This window comes from Gossypium raimondii, chromosome 10 (genome assembly GCF_025698545.1).
Source record: "Gossypium raimondii isolate GPD5lz chromosome 10, ASM2569854v1, whole genome shotgun sequence".
In the NCBI taxonomy this organism is placed as follows: domain Eukaryota; kingdom Viridiplantae; phylum Streptophyta; class Magnoliopsida; order Malvales; family Malvaceae; genus Gossypium; species Gossypium raimondii.
In genome coordinates this window covers 33,147,639-33,170,042 of record NC_068574.1, presented here as the reverse complement: position 1 = coordinate 33,170,042, position 22,404 = coordinate 33,147,639, and the positions used below count along the sequence as shown (strand labels likewise).

At 31.7% G+C, this 22,404-nt stretch overlaps 1 protein-coding gene across 1 annotated transcript; it reads right to left on the bottom strand.

Annotated features, from left to right (window-relative positions):
* Nucleotides 1-14,506: 14,506 nt before the first annotated feature.
* On the bottom strand, nucleotides 14,507-21,335 carry LOC105776695 (uncharacterized). Its single transcript, XM_012599543.2, has 11 exons — nucleotides 20,459-21,335; nucleotides 19,730-19,994; nucleotides 18,666-18,828; nucleotides 17,794-18,541; nucleotides 17,240-17,666; nucleotides 16,954-17,135; nucleotides 16,490-16,646; nucleotides 16,058-16,285; nucleotides 15,635-15,985; nucleotides 15,206-15,307; nucleotides 14,507-15,115 (listed from the first exon to the last, which is right to left on the bottom strand). The coding sequence occupies exons 1-11, from the start codon at nucleotides 21,025-21,027 to the stop codon at nucleotides 14,897-14,899; spliced, it is 3,411 nt and encodes a 1,136-aa protein (XP_012454997.1). The 5' UTR covers nucleotides 21,028-21,335; the 3' UTR covers nucleotides 14,507-14,896.
* Between the last annotated feature and the right edge of the window lie 1,069 nt (nucleotides 21,336-22,404).

The following is a 22,404-nucleotide window of genomic DNA, read 5'->3' as shown; positions in this document are numbered from 1 at the left end:
AATGTATGTATTGAAATAAGTATGTATTATGCTTTAAATATGATTTTTTAGTCTTTTAAGTTATAGCTTTTTTTAATTAAGGTTGTGTTTGGTGTCATTTTTTACTAAAAGGGATTAGATCTTAATAATCTTGTAAGAAACGGGGAATTCTTGAGTAATCTATCCCCCGCGACATTCCCCTGCTGAAGTTGAACACCAAGCTTCTGTCCCCAATGTTACGACATTCCTCTACTAAAGTCGTAACACCAAGCATTTGTCCCCATGGTCGTGACATCAAGCTACTACTTCCAAAGTCACAACATTCCATGGAAAAGTCGTGACACCATAAGTTAACAGTCATTAGTGTCAGAACATACATCCTTCAATGTCACGACACAACCCCCAATTTAAACATTTTTGTGTTTTGGTCCCTCATTTGTTATTGGTAATACACAAAAGCTTTCATAAGCTAACTTAGAACTCAGATTTGAATTCATAATATTTTTATAAGTTTTAAAACTCCTTTAGTTCATTGAGTACATGATTAAACTTAGATTGTTCACATGGTTCTTCTTTTAGTTGTTGAATTGAGTTCATAGTTGCTTCAATAACGAATGTGTCATCTCACTTTTGGATTCCAGTTATTAGATATGGTGTGGCGTGCTACATAGTTAGTGCGTCTAATACTGAGTGAATGTCAAAAAGGTATCTAGTTATTGGGTGAATGCCTTTTATGAGACATGTCAGTTGGTCTTGAGACTGAAATTGTAGGTTTGCAATTTGTTTACAGAGGTTGTGTGTAAAGAACCTCATACTTGTTGGACAATTAAAACAACAACAGAGAAAGTAGTAGTTGGACCAACATATGTCATAAGGGCATTCTGAATCAATTTATCTTATTTGAACCAAATCGTGTAAAGCTAGGTTAGGAGTTTGATGGTCACCTTGTGTAGTTGTGTGAGCTAGTGCTTGGGATGAACCATCAAGGTGGCTATAAAAGTCATGACCTCGCATCAACGTGGCAAATTGAGTCTTCCATATTACGAAAGTATAACTTTTTGTGAGTTCAATACGAAATCGAGAGACTAGATTGATTAGGACTAAATGGACATGTTACATTAACAATTTTGATATTTGAAATTTTATAGGATAGCTGTGTGGTAGATTGGAAAAGAGGAAAATAAATTTAATTGTGATGGAGTTTTGAAAACTCTCACACCATATAAAAAGATGAGAAATAAATGAAATATGTGTTTTAATCATTGGATTATACTTTATTTATACATATGATTTCAACAAATATTATTAAATAATTGAAAACTAATTTAAACTTGAATAATAAAGATAACTAAAATAAATTTTAGATTTAAAATAAAATAACAATTTTTCAAAGTATGATATGTTTATTGAAGAGCAAAATTGTTTGTTAACACCAAAGTCTCAATTACATCATATAAAAAATTACAAACGGATATTTGATACATTCACTGTATATATTTATTTGATTATATGCATAAGTTTATTTTGATATGTTGGAAAAAATTTCTTTAATTCCATAAATTGATACTAACTTAGTTTATTGATTTTTAATTAATCTTTCATATTTAAAATAATATATTTTTATTGAAATATTTTTATCTCTTTATATTTTTAAAACACCAATAAAAAACTTACATATAAAGATATTTGAATCCATGCCATAATATTCATCCACAAAATCTTTTATTTACCACTCCAATTAAAATTTTATTTTAATATTTTGTACATTTCAATATTATTACACAAATATTTTTACCAACGTCATTTGTATATATCGATAATATTATTAATTAAGTTGATGTCACGAGTCAACTGATACAATGATAGATAATTGGAATTTAATTAATATTCTTAATTTAATGTATTTACCTATTTTAAATTTTATTTTACTCAAAATTTTAACTAATTTTTTATTTTAATTTCATATATAATTGCAACTGCGTTGTTATTATTAGTTCCAAACAATACGCTTTATTGTATATTATTTTAAACGAATACTTACAAAACACGTTAGCAAACAAAATAATTAAATATAAATAAACACATATAGAATAAAATCAAATAGAATAATTTATAATTGATTTGTTCAATACGAAAATCAAAATAAAACTGTTACAGAAGTTGAAATAAAAAGGAAGAAAAATGATTTTATGAAACGTTAAGGTCTGTGGAACACAGTTTCCTTAAGATAGATTCGGCCACTCCTATCGTACTTGGAGAAACGTTGGTCAAATGTCTCCCAAGATACAACAACAACAACAGTGATCAAAGTAGTAACACCTCTACAACGACCAACAAACGAACGTTGCCTTTTTCTATCACCGAAACGTTTGAAAAATTCGGAGAAGAAAAGAAGAGTTTTGATAGCAATAGAAAATCGGTGTGAGAGAGTAGAAATTAAAGCTAAGAAATCTGAAGAAATCTTAACCTTTTATAGGCATTCAAAGTGGAGGAGTTTATGGAAATAAATCTGCATTAAAAGGACAATTGAATCAATTTGATTAAAATCAAATCAGATTGATTAGAATCAAATATATCCTTTTATATTAGATTTTGTATATATTTGTTGAGGAAAAATAATATTTCGTGTTGGGCCAAAATATCCGCAGGCCCATTCAGGCCTAACCAATTCGGAATTTCGCATCGGCCACGTCATATAGGTGCGACCCAACTCCATCGAGTTTGGACCTGCACCTCTCTTACGCACGAGGCAAGGTTCCAAGCTTAGTCATTCAATCACCCTTCAAGAGGATTCTCATATATAAACACCTCTCACACTTGGTATTTAATTAATGTGGGATCTAAGCTTTTCTTTTCCTCAACAAATATTTCCAGGTAGCTTACTTTGAACACCAATTTCTCGTTCATCACTTAACCATTTTGATCATGTGATATACCGTTGTACAGGTCTCATGGAGTAGAATAAGAAACCGTAATTTTATGATTCAATTCTTCACCTTTACCTATTGAGAATATGTCTCAAAGTTCCATAAAAATGCAATTTTTCCAACAATCCCCCACATGAATGAAAATTGATAGTTTTATCGAAAACATTGACTCGATGTGGTGATAGAATCTACGATCGATAGTTGTATAGGATAGGTAGGTATCCACCATTGAACCTTCCATTGTGAAAGTATATTTACTTTACTAGCTGACCAGTAGACGTGATGTCCTTGAATTGTTCTGCCTTTTGTGTAAACGATGATATACCTCACACAACTACCTCCCTGGCAAGGTTTTAGTTCTAATGGGTATGTTCATATAGCCGTGAACATCTTCTGGTTCTGCAAGAGTTTGAGAGAACTATGCCCTAATAGTTTCCTTGAAGCGGCCTCACTTCACTCTCACATAGGTGACTTATGTTGTTCGGCTCACTGAAACACACAATGGTCATTAAAAGCATTGCTTAATCTATCCCATTTTTAGTCATTGTTTATATCGTAGGAACGGACTTGGGATAAGTGGCCCCACAGTAACCTCATAAGGTCTTTGCAATTAGGTTGTTCCTTTGAACCTAGATATTGGGATCTCTAGTCAACTAGGTAGGGTTTTCTTTCACATCGCAGCTTTTATTTTCATGGGCTTTATTCACATTCCTTTCGATGTTTTAACAACATGATCTCATTTTAAGCCTTTAGTTAGTGGATCCGCAATGTTATCTTTTTATTTTACAAAATCAATAGAGATAACTCCATTTGAGATCAGTTATTTAACGGTATTGTGACGATGACGCATATGTCTCGTCTTACCATTATAGTTACGCTAGCAAGACACCCCCACACTTTCAAGTGGTTGTAGGATTGTTTTCTACCTTTCTATAACTCATATGGTGTCTTGTTCCTTTTCTTGTGGGGCACCTTCATTTAAAGGTAATTAACTCATAGAAACGCTCCCCCTCCACATTTCCTGTGATAACCCAGGGATTTTTAGCAGCACGGTCATCTTTTCCTTTAGAGGAAAGCATGGTGGTGTTATTAAGTTGTGTACAATATTCAAATGATTCAACATATGCACAACCACGATCACTTAATCCTTTTATTAAGTTGGTTTTTCAACTTCTTGCTTATAAAGAATAAAATTCTCTATAGCTTCGTCTTTACTCTTAAGCAAATATATGTAGCAATGAAGGTAATAAAAATATTTATTCCTTCCTCTTGTTTGACCAAACTTTACAAGCATTGCTATGTATTAGATCAAGTGGTTTGACCTTGTTAATTTTGTCTCAACACATGTTTCACATTTATAATTATAATTATTGTAAAACAAAAGAATGTGGTCTAAGTTAATTAATGTACGTAAAGTATCATAATTAATATGTTCGAACCTACTATGTCATAAATTAAATGACTTAAGCATATAAACAGAAAAAGATGCAACATTCTTCTTCATACTTTTGCTTTTACAGAGATAGCATTTAGTTTAATATATATCCCCTTCCCACAAACATTCCCCCTTTAGAAAGAACATTCTTATTCATAGTTCTTACATATGTTAAGCACATAAGTCCATATCAGACACTTCCTTGGAAACTTCTTCCATAGCATTGGCCTCATTAGTTCTAGCTTTCTTTAGGATCCTACAGTTGGATGACTTGTGTCCTATCTTATTGCAATTGAAGCATTTTCCTTGAAATTTTTTGCTTCTTGGAAACACAACCTTTTGGTCCCAGTTTAGACCCATTCTGCGGTTGTTTTCCCTTTTTGAAGTATTTCTTGACTTCTACAACGTTTGCCCAAGCAAAATTGTCATTTGCTGCTTTGTTGAGCCTTTTTTTTGTACCTCTATTGTCTTCTTTAATCCGAAGTCTGACAATTAAATCTTCCACTAACATTTCCTTTCTTTTGTGCTTTAGGTAATTCTTGAAGTCATTCCAAGTAGGAGGCAACTTCTTAATAATAGTTACCACTAGGAAGGATTCACTTATCATCATCCCTTCAGCAAGAATTCTGTGAATGATCAATTGAAGGTCTTGTACTTGATTCACAACTAATTTAGAATCAATCATTACAAAATTCAAGAATTTGGCAACTAAAAGTTTTTTAGTTCCAGCATCTTCAGCTTTGTATTTATGGTCCAACGATGCCCATAATTTCTTAGTTGTTTTCTTAACACTATACACTTTGTACAGTGCATCCGACAATCCATTCAGGATGTAGTTTTGGCATGGAAATCAGAATGTTTCCAAGCTTCAACAGCAGTGAAAGCGGTAATTTCATCTACCTCGCCCTCTTTAACAGTAGGAGGGTTATCTTTCAAAATTTTGGTCAAGTTCAATATGGTCAAATAAAACATCATTTTCTGTTTCCAAGTCTTGAAATTTTGTCCTGAGAATTTTGTAGGTTTTTCGTTGTGGCTTACAGCAGCCGCCACCGGCAATATTGAGTTTTGGGTCGAAGATTGCGTTTGAACCAAAGCTTCAGATTGCAAATTGATTGAATTGGTGGGAGTCTCCATTTTTCTGTTAAGAAACAAAACCAAAATTAGAAAAACTTATCAACTTTTGTTAGACGACAGAAATCTAATAAAACCCAAAACAAAAGTTTATACGATCTAATAAAAAATACAGTAAAACAATGCACCAGGTAGGTAACCCTAAAAGAGAGGTGGTGCACTCAACACGCTTAAATACCAAGTCTTTCAAAGAACCAATCCTAGACTTGAATTCTCATATTGTCTTTTTAATTCACCATTTGATTTTTTTTTAATTCACAATTTAAAGCTACAATTAAGGCCACCATAAAAAGAAAAATTTTCCTTTGATTTGTTAAACGACAGAATAAAAATTCTGGAAAAAATCAAAAGCAATTTTGTTAAACGACAGGATTAAATCTCGAAACAAAATTATATCAAAATAAAATATATTAAACGGTGGCGGGAATAAATCCCAAAATAGAATTATTTGATTTCATCTTTATTTGAAACAAACCAATATCGAATAAAATCTAGTTAAACGACGGAATAAATCCCAAAAGATTTTATTTTATTTAATTCTAATCTGAAAATAAAATATAATCAAATAAAACCTTGTTAAACGTAGGAATAAATCCCAAAATAGATTTTATTTAATTTAATTCTAATTTGGAAACAAAATAAAATCAAATAAAATCTTGTTAAATGGTGGGAATAAATCTCAAAATGCATTTTATTTGATTTTAATTTCTTGTTTTTTGGCAACAAAATCAAATGTGATAAATTCGTTGATAAACGGAATAAATCAAAAATGATTTTAATTTAGTTTTAATACTCATTTTGGAAATAACATCAAAATTGAAATAAAATCCGTTGAACGGTAGGAATAAATCTCGAAACAGATTTTATTTTAATTTTAATACTTGTTTTGGAAATAAAATCAAAATTTGGTATAAAATTGTTGAACGGCGGGAATTAATCCCGAAACGGAATTTATTTTACTCATTTTTGGAAATAAAATAAAAAATGAAATAAAACCGTTGAACAGACGTGAATCAATCCAAAAAATTTTATTTACATTTAATTTCTGTTTAGAAATAAATAAAAATAATGGAATTAAATCCATTAAACGAAGGGAATAAATCCCGAAATAGATTTTATTAGTTTTAATATTCATTTGGAAATAAAAACAAGATAGAGAAAAAAATCATTGAATGGCGGAAAACTCCAAATGCATTTATTTAAAAAATTTTTATTTTTGAAAAATATTTTTTTTTCTTTTCGCCTTGGTGTCTCGTTTGTCTCAGATTAGAGAATTGCAAAAATAATCAAAATTCTATCTTAAGATTGTTAGACAAAACACGTTAGCGAATAAAATAATTAAATATAAATAAACACATATAGAATAAAATAAAATAGAATGATTTATAATTAATTTGTTAAATACGAAAATCAAAATAAAACCGTAATAGAAGTTGAAATAAAAAGGAAGAAAAAGGATTTTACGAAACGTTGAGGGTTGTGAACAAAGTTTCCTTAAGACAAATTCGGTCGCTCCTACGATACTTGGAGAAACGTTGGTCGAATATCTCCCAAGATACAACAACAACAGTAATCAAAGTAGTAGCACCTCTGCAACGATCAACGAACGAACATTGCATTTTCTTATCACCGGAACATTTGAAAAATTCGAAGAAGAAAAGAAGAGTTTTGATAGCAACAGAAAATTAGTGTGAGAGACTGAAAATTAGAGCTAAGAAATCTGAAGAAATCTTAACCTTTTATAGGCATTCAAAGTGGAGGAGTTTATGGAAATAAATCTACATTAAAGGGGCAATTGAATCAATTTAATTAAAATCAAATCAGATTGATTAGAATCAAATATATCCTTTTATATCATATTTTGTATATATTTGTTGAGAAAAAATTATATTATATTTCGTGTTGGGCTAAAATATCCACGAGTCTATTTCAAAACCAACTATTCTATACATTTCATATTGTCCACGTTATGTGGATGCACACCCTAACCTCGTCAAATTTGGACCTACACCTTCCTAGGGGTGAGCAAAACTCGATTCGACTTGAAAAAATTGAAAACAAATTTGAATTTCGAGTTAAACGAATTGAGTTATTCGAGTTAATCGAGTTATTCGAATCAACTTGAATTTTTTTTTCAAATTTCGAGTTCGAATCGAGTTGAGTTTTCGAATTCGAATAACTCGAATAATTCGAATAATTCAAATATTAAACTATAATATTTTACATTTTTACCCCAAACCCCCAAACATTTTTGCTTTTCCCTCAAAACTTTTACTCCTTCCCACTTTCCCTCCAAAACTTTTACTCCCCTCCCCTCCCAACCCCCCATCTACCCAAAATCCATTTCCCACCAAAATTTTACTCTCCCATTTACTTTTTTTCAAAATTTTACTCCCAAAAACCCTCAAAACCTTTTATTTTCCCCCAAAATTTTTACTCCCTCCCACTTTTTCCCTAAAACTTTTATTCCCTTCCCATCTCACCTCTCATTTACCCCAAACCCTCCCCCCTTCAATTTTTTTTTAAATATTTTCCCTCCAAACTTTTACTTTCCCCTATTTACTTTCCCTCAAACTTTTATTTCTCAAAACTTTTATTTTCACTCTAAACTTTTACTTCTTACCCTTTACTCTTAAATAAAAATCAAAATTATCTAAAAATCACTAAACATAAATAGTAATAATTTTATTTATATCTACTATTTATATTATTAAATTAAATTTCACATTTTATATTATTTATATTATTGAATTGTTTAGTCATATTGAATATTTATATTAAAATTGAATTATTAATTATGCCATAAAATATTCGTGTTAAAATTTTATATTGGTATCAATCATTTTATTTTTAAAATAAGTTTTATTAAAAATCATATTTTACATTTAATATATTTTTAATTCCAAAATACATAATGACAAGAATCTGAAGATAATTGAAACAACTAAGCAAGCAAAGAAGCTAACCAGTATATAAAAAATTAATAAATAAATTATGAGGTGATGAAAGTTAATAAAAAAATTGATTAAGGTGGACAAATTTTATTACGATGGGTGGTTATAAGGATCAAAAATTATTTTTTAAAATTTAACTCGAACAAATATATTCGATTCGATTCGAATTCCATCTCACTCGACTCAATTCGAAAAAACTTCAAATAAAGTTAGGATGATAAAATGAGATTCGAAAACTCAAAAATTTTCAATTCAATCAAATGCTCAACCCCCCATCTCTCCTTCACTCAAGAAAAGATTTCAAAGTTAATCATTCAATTATATGTTAAGAGATTCTCATATATAAACACATCACGCACTTGGTATTTAACCAATGTGGGATCTAAGCTTTTCTTTTCCTCAACAAATATTTCCAAGTAGCTTACTTTAAGCATCAATTTCTCATTCATCACTTAACCATTTTAAGCATATGATATACCGTTGTAAAGGTCTCATGGAGTGGAATAAGGAATCATAATTTTATGATTCAACTTTCCACCTTTACTTATAGAGAATATGCCTCAAAGTTTCATAAAAATGTAAATTTTCCAATATACTTATGTCCTAAAATACACAATTTCCACATATATATATATATATAACGATAAAATCTTCAAAATGTACATAAGTAAAAGACTGGTTACTGGCAAGTCCCAATGGAAAAATATCATATATCTATTTTATGAAATTATAAATTAGTAAATAACTAAACTGTATTTTATCTCTCTAAAAATAATAAATTTATTATTAAAGATATATAACTCAATTCCAGTAATTAAAAAAAAAATTGGCTGTTGCTGTCTCACTCTTACATGTATTTACGAAATGGTGTGGTCCAATATTTCCAAACACATAAACAGTTTAAATAAAGTTTTGCCCATGTGATGGATGCCATTATTTGAACATAACTGTAGATTATCGAAAAAGTTAAAGAGGCTTTTGTCCCTTTCCTTCTTCTTTCGGTTGCTGTTTATTATTCAACCAAATAAATATCCATTTGCTATTCTTGGTTGATTGTTTCTTCTTCTAACACTACTTTAACTATGCATCACCAGCTCACACTTGCAATTTGTGTTTCTCATCAAGTTGGATTAACCTTTCCTACTACACTATCTTTTCCGGATTTTTTTTATTGGTTTATATCCCATAATTTTTTCTAATATCAAATTTGATGTGTAAATATAAAAGTGGTAAAAGTATTATACAGTTCTCTATATTAGGAGTTAGATTACATTTTGTCTCTATTAAAAAAATGGGCAAATTAGGGTGGGTTTGGATGGGCGGTGAGTTTACCTGCGGTTAGTGTAAAAACAGCGGTAGCGGTGAGATTAGATACTGTAGCGATATTGTAGCGTGAGACAAAAAGTAAACTAAACGCACCGCACTACACCCAATCGCCCATCCAAACCCACCCTTAGTCTCTATACATTAGATCAAAGTGTAAATTGGTCATTTCTATTAAAAATTTTATCCATTTATACTGTTAAAAACTAGTGTAGCTAACGAAATAACCAGACATTGACACGTGAATGCCACATGCACCTCATGTTGACGTATAGGGACCAATTTTTAACAGCAAAAATAGATAAAATTTTTAACATAATGACCAGTTTGCTCTTTGATCTAACGTGTAGAGACTAATTTGCCCATTTTTTAGTAGAGAACACAAAATGCAATCCAATTTCTAGTACAGGGCCTCCATGGTACTTTTACCATATAGGGCATGTCCCACAACTGTATTTTAGGACTAGAAAAATTTGACATTGTCTGTAAAAGTACTATGGGGACCTTTGTATTAAGAGTTGGATTGCATTTTCATTCCTTCTATTCAAAAATTGGTAAATTAGTCCCTATACATTAAATCAAAGAGCAAATTAGTCATTTTATAAAAAAAAGTTATCTTTTACTGTTAAAAACTGATCTTTATAAATTAGCATGAGGTACAAGTGGCACGTCATGTATCATTATTCGATTATTCTACCAATCAATTTTTAACAGTACAAACAAATAAAAGTTTTAACCGAAAGTATCATTTTATTTTTTGATTTAATATATAATGATTAATTTACCTATTTTTTAAATAAAAATATCAAAATGCAACATAACTTTTAATTCAGAAACCTCCATTATATTATTACCATAATTCCCTAAATTTTCGGCTAGATAGTAAAGATGGTTAATTGGGGATGATTCGGGACCAATTTTGCTCCCTGCGCTAGGCCACGAAATCTTTAGCTGCCACATTGTGGAATGCAAGCAGCTTTTGCCTTGCTAATGTAGTCCAACTCCATGCGCTGCAACTCGTCTGGTCGTGCTTATTTTTTGTCCGCCTCACCTCTTCTCTTACTCTTACACCCACCACCATCCAATCTCCAATTTTTATCATATAATTCCAAATCCCTAAACAAAAGAAGAGTATAGCAACGTGGCGTTAGATTTGGGATGATGTTAAATCAATCGAATTCAAAGTTAAATCGTTTGAAAGAAAAAAAAAAGTTAAATTGTTACTTCAAATCTTTAAATCATTGTTTATATTGGTTAGCTAAATAGTATTTAAATATAATGAATCTTAATAAAATATACATTTAAATGTTCAAATATTAGTTTGCAGAATAATAAAATATATAAAAAATTACCAATAACTAATTTGGTACAATAGTAAAGCACATTACACTCCCCATAAGATATGTAGGTTCAATTTTAAAGATTAAAATATCGAAAGGAATAGTCCCAATTCATTACATGAAGTATAAAGAAAAAAAGAAACTTAAACCTGATATTTTTCTTATTTCTGCATATGTATACATATAAAGTTTGCAACAAAGTTGACAGGTATATGATATAATTTCCAACATAATTATATCATTACTTTGGTTTCATCCTTAAGAAGTAAGATTCCTTGTTGCTTTAGTTAGTAACAAGGTTTTACATCTCACAGAGTAGTGTCCCACTCGTCCAACCATGGTTACAATTGTTTCTGGGCTCCTACTAAGCAACACCGTTACTTTCTTTCTATGAAGTTAATACTAATCATTCCTTTTTCTTTTTATCTTCTTTGTTCTCAAGAAACAAGAGGATAAAAAAATTGGGCGAATGATGGGAGACGATGAGTAAAAACACGCGTGTAATTAACAAAGCAGGAACCACATGAGGGTTTCATTTCACAAGACAACTGGGGATTGCCTTTGCCGGGATATGATGCTTAAAGAGAGAGAGTGTGTGGAGTTCATGTCTTCGGTAAATGTGTTCCCTAGCCCCCTTGCCTACACTCTTAGACTCAAAAGAGGAGTATAGTAGTAAAACCTCATCTGCAGGGATTGGCAGAGTTTAGGGCAGCGGTGCCACAGCAGACCACAAAGATGGGGTTGGAGAGAGACTTAAGAGTGGTCCCCTTACTAGGAGTTCCTACAATAAAGCAATTACTATCTCATGGAAACCCACTTACGCATCACGTTCATACAAATATTACATTATATGGTCATATAAAAGGTAATAAAAACAAATCTGTCAGCACAATGGCAGTCTATACATTTTGGGAGGGGGAAAAAGGGTATCCCTATCTCACTGAACATGGATGTAAGGTAAACCAATTATATTACTATAATTCAATAAACAATAATTTTTTATTTAAGATTTTTCGATTATTGATACATTGAACTTCAAGTCTAGACAAATTAACTCTAATTATTATTTTTCATTCATAAAACTCAAATCAACAATCATAATCAATTAAACTACTCAAATCGACAATTATCTTCGATTAAACAACATAGAAACTAAACCACAAAACACCAAGCAGTGTTAAACGACTCAATGCGCTTGCAGACTGCAGAGCGTCTAGGTAAACTGAAGAGCCCAATTTAAAGGAGAAAGAGAGGGGGGGGGGGACTTCCTTCCAACAAAATCTCACTTGTCTATTGTTTTTTATACTCTCAAGACTACAGTAAGTACAGGATGGCATCTTTTTTTTTCTCTTACTGACGCTTTGATCAATTATTATGACAATTGGAAAGAAAAAGATGGACTACTTTTTTTTTTTCGGTAAAGAGAAGTTAAAGGGTTGAATGATTGCAACATCCGGGGTTGGCTGAGAATAGATTTACCAGAAAAAGGTCAACCAACCGAACCCAAGTTGAAGCATGAATATCAGTTTTTGGGAGCTAATATTATAAGGCTAATTTATCGTTGAAAAGAAATAAAAATTAATAATATATGCTATTTCTTTTTTAAAATTTATTGATCTATGTTATTTTTAGAAAGAAAAAAAATGAGTCTTCACTTTTGTGATAGCCGCGTTAGCTGAAAACATATCATTTTACTAAAATTTGACAGATAAATTATTTTAGTTAGATAGTTAAATGTTTGTACTTTTGTCATTAAATCTCAATTTAATTCCTCTCATTGAGATTTGTATTTTTATTTCATGTTCTAATTTTTTTATTTTTAATTAATATTTTTAATACATTACCTTTTTCCATTAAATGGTTAGATGATTGTAATCTCATTCTTGAGTCTTAAGTTTGATTCCTCTTAATTGTATTTTTTATTTTTATTTATTTTATGTTGTTTCAAGCTTTTTATTATTTTTAGTTAATGTTTATAATTAATAAATATTTTTTTCAAATATTTTTTTATTTTTAATTCATCTCTCTTTTATTTATAAAATTAAATAATAAATATGTAATTAATTTTTAAAATATTAACTAATTCTTTAGATATATTATATATAATTCTTATGTCAAATATTTATTTTTTCCACCTATATTGTGAGGCTATGATGATTTCTAATATTATAAAATCAAATAATTATTTCAAAAATCAGTATTATTCAAATATGTAAAATATTTCAAATATCATTATGTCTATATCTAAATATTTCAAATACACATACAAAAATTTATATTATGTCAATTCACTGCACTTATAATATAGATTGAAAGAAAAATATTACATAAAAATTATATTTACTAAAAATAATGATATTTACAATAATTATTTAGTTTTATAAATAAAATATTTATTAATTAAAATAAAAATCAAAAACTTGAATACAATATTTTTTTAATTATAAACATTAATTAAAAATAATAATAATAACTTGAAACAACATGAAAGAAATCATCTATATTAAAATGTTTATAAGAGGAATTGAACTTAAGACACAATAATGAAATCACAAATGTCTAACCATCTAATCAAAAGAACTAATACATCAAAATTTTAATTCAAGATAAAAAATCTTAAAAACATGAACTAAAAAATACAAATGTGAGTAAAAATATAATTGAATCCGAGACTTAAGAACAAAAGTAATTATATTTAACCATTTAACAAAAAAACTGATTTACCAATTTTTAGTGAAAAAGCATACGATATGATGCGTTTTCAGCTAATGTAACTGAAAGTACGCCATGAAAGAAACGTTTTCCTTCCTCCTTTCAAAATCAACATAGAACAATAAATTTCAAAAACAACAGTTCGTCAAATTTTTTTTTTTTTTAGCATACACGCCAATATTATATATATATATTTAGCATACACGTAATAATGATAAGAGTACTTCAGGGATTTGATAAGAATAATTAAATAAGAATAATCCTTTTTTTTTTCATTTATTGTTCTGTTTTTTTTTGTCATTCAGGGATTTGATAAGAATAATTAGATTACCCTGCAATTGTGGAATAGGACTCCTAGGCTCCTAGCCTATCAGCATCTACAATTAAGTATAAACTTCAGGATTCAATTACTAGTTTTCATTATTGAAAGTTCCCCAGAGTTGATTCCTCTACAATATTTTAATTAATACTATTATAGAAAAAAAAAAAAAAAAGGGGCAATTTACCAATTTAAATTCAATCCAACATAAATTTGCAAGTTAAATCGCACATTTAATTCTGTGCTGGACTTTCCACAGATCAAACAACCTCAAACATCAAAAATATAAAATTTAAGGCCAATAGGCAGCACTATCAAAAAATATATTTTAAAGACCATACATACTGAAGTGACAATTAACGAACCAGCAGTCAGCAACCCATGCATACTGAAATTGAATGCCACATTTCAAAGGACTCATTCTGAAAAATACAAGCAATAACGGGGAAATTTGGTACATAATACATTGTGAACTAGATTCATTAATAACTATGGATTGGACAACCAAAATCAACTACCTACAAAAATTTACAGATCTCAATAACATTACAGATAACATGCTGGATACATCTAACTCCTTGTTTTTATTGCTAGTACACAACAAAACTAAGTCAGGCTGCTAATCCTAGTCAGTGCAACTACTTGTGTGGGTAATTAATTCCTGAAGAGACCCAAACTCTGATTCCCAATGGAATACACATTAAATATAATGAAATAACATATTCAGGCTAACAATGAGGGGCATTAATTATTAAAATCGGCCAACCTACATGTTCTTAACTCGAATTCCTGAAATCATTTGTGTGTTTGACCAACATATCATAAAGGTTGTTGGCTGTTGGGCGATCAACGGGATTCTCCTCTGTACATTTACGGAAGATATCAACAAGAAATCTAAGTGTTTCTGTTTCAGCCTCTGTTTCAGATTGGGTCATTACACTTTCAGTCAATTCCAATGCCTCCAGCTCTTCAGGTAGTCGTGGACGCTCACCCATCTGCAATGTATAGATAAGAACAACCACCTGCTTAGACCAAAGGTATAAATAAGAAGATATGATAAGCTCAGAATTTACTATTGCTGTTACCTGAATAAGTTCATGAATGTGAAGCTCAGATAACCCAGAATACGGAACTTGGAGAGTCAACAATTCATAAAGCAGGCATCCAAATGACCAAATGTCCACCTCCTGCAACCAATTAGAAACAGACTTCACATCCACACAAGCAATGCACTCCGCATAAAACACAGATCCAGTCGAATAAAACTCAAAGCAGATATAGCAAGTAACATATCACTTCAAGCTGATACCTAAATGCTACCTCTAAACATTATACCCACTTTCCCACTCCTCCCCCTCCTTTTTCTATTCAACGTAACATTAATCTACCAGGTAAATCATCTTTGCATTTATCATCAAATCTATCTGCTCCGCTCATACAACTAGAATCATTTTCATCAAATCAAGGAAACATCAATTCAAAAATCAATGCCAAAATGGCAAGAGAAAACTTACCAGCCCATAAGGATTACGCTTATGCATTGCGCCTAGAACCTCAGGAGCCATCCAACGAGGTGTTCCAACACAAACATCTGGAGGAGGTATCCCTAAATGAGCAATACAACATGTATGCAGGGAAGACCTAAGAGGTACTGCTCTATCAAAATCACAGAGCTTCACAACAGGGCTCCCATCAACTCTCTTTCCATCCAAATCAATCAGAATGTTTTCACTTTTTATATCACGATGAATAATGTGCTTTGAGTGCAACTCGGCCAATGCAGACGCAACATCACGTGCAATACACAAGGCAAAATCCACAGGGATATGTTTCTCACCAGCTTTAGCTAGTTTCTCAATATGAGTCTGCTCATAAGCAACACGATAAATAGGTTTAAACACAACTCAAGTAATCAGAAAACACAAAAAAATCAGTACCTTCAAGGATCCTCCTTTCATGTATTCCATTAAAATTGTAGACTGCAAGATTCGATGCTCCGCTTCTCCATCTCCCACAGAAATCCACTTTGAGGTTATTTGATGTCCATACATTTCTACTATGCAGGCGTGTTTCAAAGCACCCAGTATTCTTACTTCCCCCAGGCAACTGTACTCAAAATTTTTAACCTCATCTAATGAAGCACCATTAATTTCTAGAGTACGCACCTGCATATCCAAATCAGACAAAAATTAATAGCTCAAAAGGAACTATCAGTTTATTGAAAGGCATGAGAATGGCATGAGAAGAATACCTGCATCAAAAAGAATCACACTCAACTCATATATCTAAAAACCCATCAAACAATCTAATATTCATCAAATCCCTAGTTCAAACAATACGAACTAAACCTGACAATATAAATAACAAACCTTCGCTGCAGCATCCAATGATCCAAATTTGCACCGAAGGAGAGAACTGGAGGCCACTCTTTCAATTTCATCACTTGTGGTCAAAGAAGGGAAGGAACTCAACACAGGAATGCTTTCAGATGTAACAGGTACTTTTGTTCGACTAAGGGGTATGTATCTATAACAAAAAAAAGTCAGCAATCAGCGAATGAAAAAACGAATTTTACAAAAAAAATTACAGCATCACATCTTATCTAGAACACACAGATACAAGTTCTCCACAAGATAGAAGGAACAAATAATTCAAAACCACGTTATTGGCTCAGTTAATATTGGAAAAATATTAAACACGAAATTGAGCTTTCACAAACTCTTTCCAGATTCCAAATCTGCAGCGCTATAGTGAGACCAAATCTTCAAATTGGTTGTCACAAAATATGCTAGAAACAGGAATCTCCAAAAACATTTTTTAAATACAGACTGACCTGCAAAAGTATTCAGGATCTATCTCTTCACGTATGTCATGCGGATGACAAGCATCAACCACCAGGCGAACCCATGAATCCCCTCTCTTTATGGGAATGATATTCCAGGCATGGGGCATAAAATCCAAGTAGCCCCTGATAAGCTCACAAGGAACTGGTGGTTCCATTCGATCACATAAATACTGCAGCAATTGAAGTCATATAAGGTCCTAATAAAAAAAAAAAGATAAAAATGAACTAAATTGATTAATATCAAACAAAAAAAGAACCAAGTGAAAATAGTTACCTTCATGAGCAGTGCTCTATGCCTACACACTCCAAATTGAAGGGTACCTAATGGAACAACGATAGATTTCCTCCTTGACTTTATTGACCGTAAAGATCTCTCACAGAGATCAGAGAATACAATATCTTCTACAGTATTCAAGGTCTTGTTTGACGCACAAGCACTGTCACCATTTCCGGTTGTACAGGTGCAAATGAAAGGCTTCTTGTAATTAGAACCAGATACCGCTTTTCGAGTCCTTTCAACCATACCACTTCTATCACTCCCTCCAAAATGGTCAGAAATAAAAAGAGCAAGCAAAGATGCTATCTGAAAGTTATCAACGGGAACCCGCTCTTTATCTTTAGCTAAGCCATTCAAGTGCTTCAAATGAAAGACCAAAGCTTGAGCAGAGAGAGCAATTGCATCCAGCTCTTCATCTCTTTCCCTATAGAAAACAGTAGACATAATCATTTCTCAATTAGATCAGAAATATTGTTTGCAAACCAATTAAGCAAAAGCTAGTAGTCTTGATTTACAAAGCAACTTAATTCCTACTCTGCATGTAAAATTACCTGTCAACAAGAATTACTTCACGTGATTCGAGATGAAAGATCTGCTCATAGCTACTCAATGGCATGAAGGGGCGATCACGTCCGGCATCATAAAAGCCATCTGGTAGGTAGTCTTCAGTTCCACAAAATGAAGTGGTACTATACTTTCGTGATAGATTGGAGCAATAATCTGCTGGTTTTCGAGACTTGCATGGTTTTGGATTACTAAGATCCCGATCAGATTGCCGTTTCGACTTAAAATTTGACTTGGATATTTCTGAGGATGAACCTTCGTCCTGTTCAATAGCTCCTCTTACTAGGGCCAAAGATGCATCAAGCCGTGAACACTCATCTTCACTCCCTTTACTTCTTGACTCATAACCATCTGAGGTACTATTTTTCACTTCAAGCCTCTTTTCATAAGTAACTGTATCATCCTCAAGCCTAACACTACTGATTTTTTCATTTTTGGCTTCTAATATATGTAATGGCTTATCATCATCTTTACCTACAAGTTCAGATGCAGCTTCTATACCAGTACTTGAGGCAAGGACATCATTATCACCTGGATATTCTCCACCTGCCTTCACAGTATGCACCTCAGCATGTCCTTCCCCTTTCCACTTTCTGCTGTTGTTTAGACGTTCTTGTCGAGCTCTTTGCTGCAGATAATGTCTCCTCTTCCATCGTTTACTTGATCTCCGAGCTGCAATATATCTACTATTTGCCAATGGCACGGTTAAGATGCCTGATGAGGTCTTATGAGAGCCTAGTTCAAAATTTGAATGTAATTAATTTAAGTGTTAAGGGTTAATTTAGGAGAATGGAAAATATATCATGAAAATGCAACAAGAGAATTATTATATAACAAAAACTAATGACAAACAACTTACCATTATAAGACACACTTCCATCATTATCCTGACCAGTAGTTTCATATACATCCATTTCAACTGAAGAACTGGTAAACTCATCACTGGAGACAGCTCTGCCATTTCCTTCCAAATTGCAGCATATCCAAGAAGGTGTTTGAAAACAGCTTACAAGTTTATTATACTAGATAATGATGTATATGTATGAAAACAAAGGCAAAGAGGTTAGATTCCCCAAAAAAAAGATGATATGCAAACGTGTTAAAGTTTTAACATACAAACTACAACCTAATCCACCTATTACAATGAAAATAATCTGCTCCAACAAGGCCAACAAAAAGTTGAAACTTATAGCATACTTGTGCAACGCTGACACTAATTAAATAGCATGAGCTGAAAACAAGCATATCCTGAGTAAAATGGTACATCTAGTTCGTACTTAGGATAACAGGGAAAATACTAGCGACAACTAACTGTAACTGCAATGAAATCCAAGCACATAGAATAAATATGATGTGACATACAAGTTACAGATCATTTAATACATAATCCAATTAGAAGTAGCACGATACTTGTGTCTATGTTTAACCCCCTCAGCATTTGCTGCTTAAGTAGAAATCGCATGCCAGTACACATCTTCAAATAAAATTTTAGTCAACTGGTACATCTAGTTTGGACTTAGGATATCAGGAAAATTACTAATGACAACTAACTGTAAGTGCGATGAAATCCAAGCACACAAAATAAGTATGATGTGACATACAAGTTACGGATAAATAAATACATAATCCAATTAGACATAGTACAATACTTATATCTATGTTTACCCCCGTCAGCATTTGCTACTTAAGTAGAAATAGCATGCCAGTATGCATCTTAAAATAAAACTGTAGCCAAATTGAAATTTAATGCATTCTAGAGAATCATGGGAAGGTCTTTGAATTAGGACCATCTAAAGTATTACAAACTGGTCAGAACAAGCAAATAACAGGTGATGATAACATTTTGAGTATAATTGTTCACTTAAATCTTCACAAGAGATTCCAGGATAGGGATAAATCTAAGTCCACAGTTATGATAAGTACCTGAAGATTCAAAGTCTGAAGGTTAGGCATTAGGCTAAGCTCAAGAGACCCCAGTGACGTCAACCTATTATTTGATAAGTCCAAGTTCTCCAATCTTTGTAATGAGGACAAGCCCAAAGGCAATTCCACCAATTTATTATTGGCAACTTTCAGCGATATCAAATCATTCAAATAACTAATTTCAATTGGCAAACTCTTTATCTTATTGAATGACAGATCCAGATATTCCAAATTCTTTAAGCATCCAATTTCTGGAGGAAGATATCTGCAGGAAAAGGAAACATAAAGGTCATGCATTTTTCCCATGCCTGCACTATCCCATCAGGAATTGATGGGAGCTAAGACATTGTTTCTTACTTTCGTTACAGTACATCCAAAAATAAGGATCAAAACCTTATCTGTTGACAATAAGTAGTAGATATTACTATTGACAGTAGCCTAGCGTTATGAATCATAAGTAGTAGGTATTAGATGACACTTTAAACTACTTAAATCTCATTTAATTCTTATGCAAACTTCATCTTTCCCAGCATTATGAATCACAAGATTTCTTAATCAGATTCACACTTAAAATTTGGAATAATATCAACTAATGGAACAAATCAAATCAAAAAGATACATTTACTACCATAACATAGAATACGAATAAAAATATATGCTAAAAATTAATCCAAAAACATTTAACATAACTCAAAATAAAATGGTCAAAAGGGTTGATAAAACACATACCTAATGGAAAAATAACAAACGGAAAGCTTCGTCAAGCACTTAAGCCCAGAAATCTCACTCAAGAGAGTCAAAACCGAAGAACGAGGTGGAACCCTACTAAGTTCCAGCTCTTTCAACCCTTTCAACTTGCTTAAAGACATCCCATTGAAACCTGGTGACGATATCTTCACCTGTAAACACTCTAACCCTACCAAACCCCCCACTTCCGACGGAAACAAATTAATTTCATTTCCAAAGAACTTCAAATTCCTTAACCGACTTAACGCCCCAACCGATTTCGGAATCAAATTGAACACGTTCTTGTACAAATAAAGCCCGTCCACGGACTCCTTCGAGTCCCCCAATATAGAAAACTCCACGCTTTTCCCGGAAACATCGAGAACTGAGTCTCCATCGGTACAACCATTGCTACGGTTGTTGTTGTCATCGTTGCCATCGACGGCGGCGGCTTCGGCTGTGCTATTAGAGTCATTATCGTCGTCGTGGCTTTCGTCTTTGGGTTGGTTGAGTTTTTGGTCGGGATTCTCCGGGAGGTTGTCAATGATGTCGGTGGAATCGGGGAGCTGCATTGAGGTTGGGGGGCCAAAGCTGTAATTTTAGAGATGAGGAATTGAAAAAGAGAAGAAGAAAAGAGGGATTGGGAGAGAGAAAGAAGGTCCGAGACAGGAGTATGAAGAAGGGATCTGTTTGGCAGGAGGGAAAAGCATGGGGCAATTGGCGAGAAAGTTGAAGGAAATTGAAGGGAAGGGAAGGGAGCGGAGAGGGAAAAAGAAGTTGGAAGGAACCGCTCCCCTGGCTTTTTTAGTAGAAAATGAAAGAGAAACCCTAGAATCTAGAGGAACCGTAGTACTTCTACAGTTCAATTTTTTCTTTCTTATCTGTTTAATAATTTTTTTATTTTATTCCTCATGCGTCAAATACAAATTTATGTTTTTTATTTGAAACTATAAATTGGGAATTCCCGATTTGGTACACCAATTAGGTGTTCCAAGAGATGGCTGAGATCTCTAGTGTTTGATTTCAGGTTTTACCGTTTCTATTTGATTTAAATTTTATTATATATGACTTTTATTCTGTTAAAAATAATTTCTAAATAAATAATAAAATTAAAATTAAAATATCATATGTATTATGTAAGTCTAAAAAGTAAGAAAAATAAACATTATATATAATTTTATCTAATTATTCCAAGACATATTTATTGGGTTATTCCTTCTTTAATACTTAACATAGGTTTATTCTCATTTTCCTAACTTGAATTTGCATCATTAAAATCATCAATATATCCTTATTTAATGTACTTTTCAAGTATGGATTATCTTAATTCCACTTATGATTAAAGTTATGAAATATGCAACATGTTAGTATGACCAAACCTCTTTTTATGTTACACTAAGATGATGTTATTAATATGGAAAATATCTTTTAGGACAAAAATGTCTTCTTAACCATATTACAAAGCTTTGAATATATAATATTAAAGAGTTTACGATCTATATGTGGTGCTTATGTCTAATACCATTCTCTCAAATGGTATCGCTCATCGTGATATGGTGCAAGAAAATATATATTTTCTATTTGCATATCTACCATCAACCTTATAATATTTGGATTCACAGTCCAAATAGATTGTAATTTTAAATATAATTATATATATATATATATATACTTAATTTGAAGAAAGATTTATGCTAAGTTGTATCTCTTCTTATAATACGTAAATTAAGTAAAAATAATATAAAATTTATAATATATAAACATTTATAAAAAATTATTAATTGTCCAAATATTTCATAACACTTCTTATAAATAATATAAATTTTCGTAATTTTAAAAATTATTTTTAGTTAAAAATAATAATATTTTTATGAATAAGTATATTATTTTTATAATATATATAGCATAAACACATAAATAAATTATTTTCATACTTTTGACCATAACCT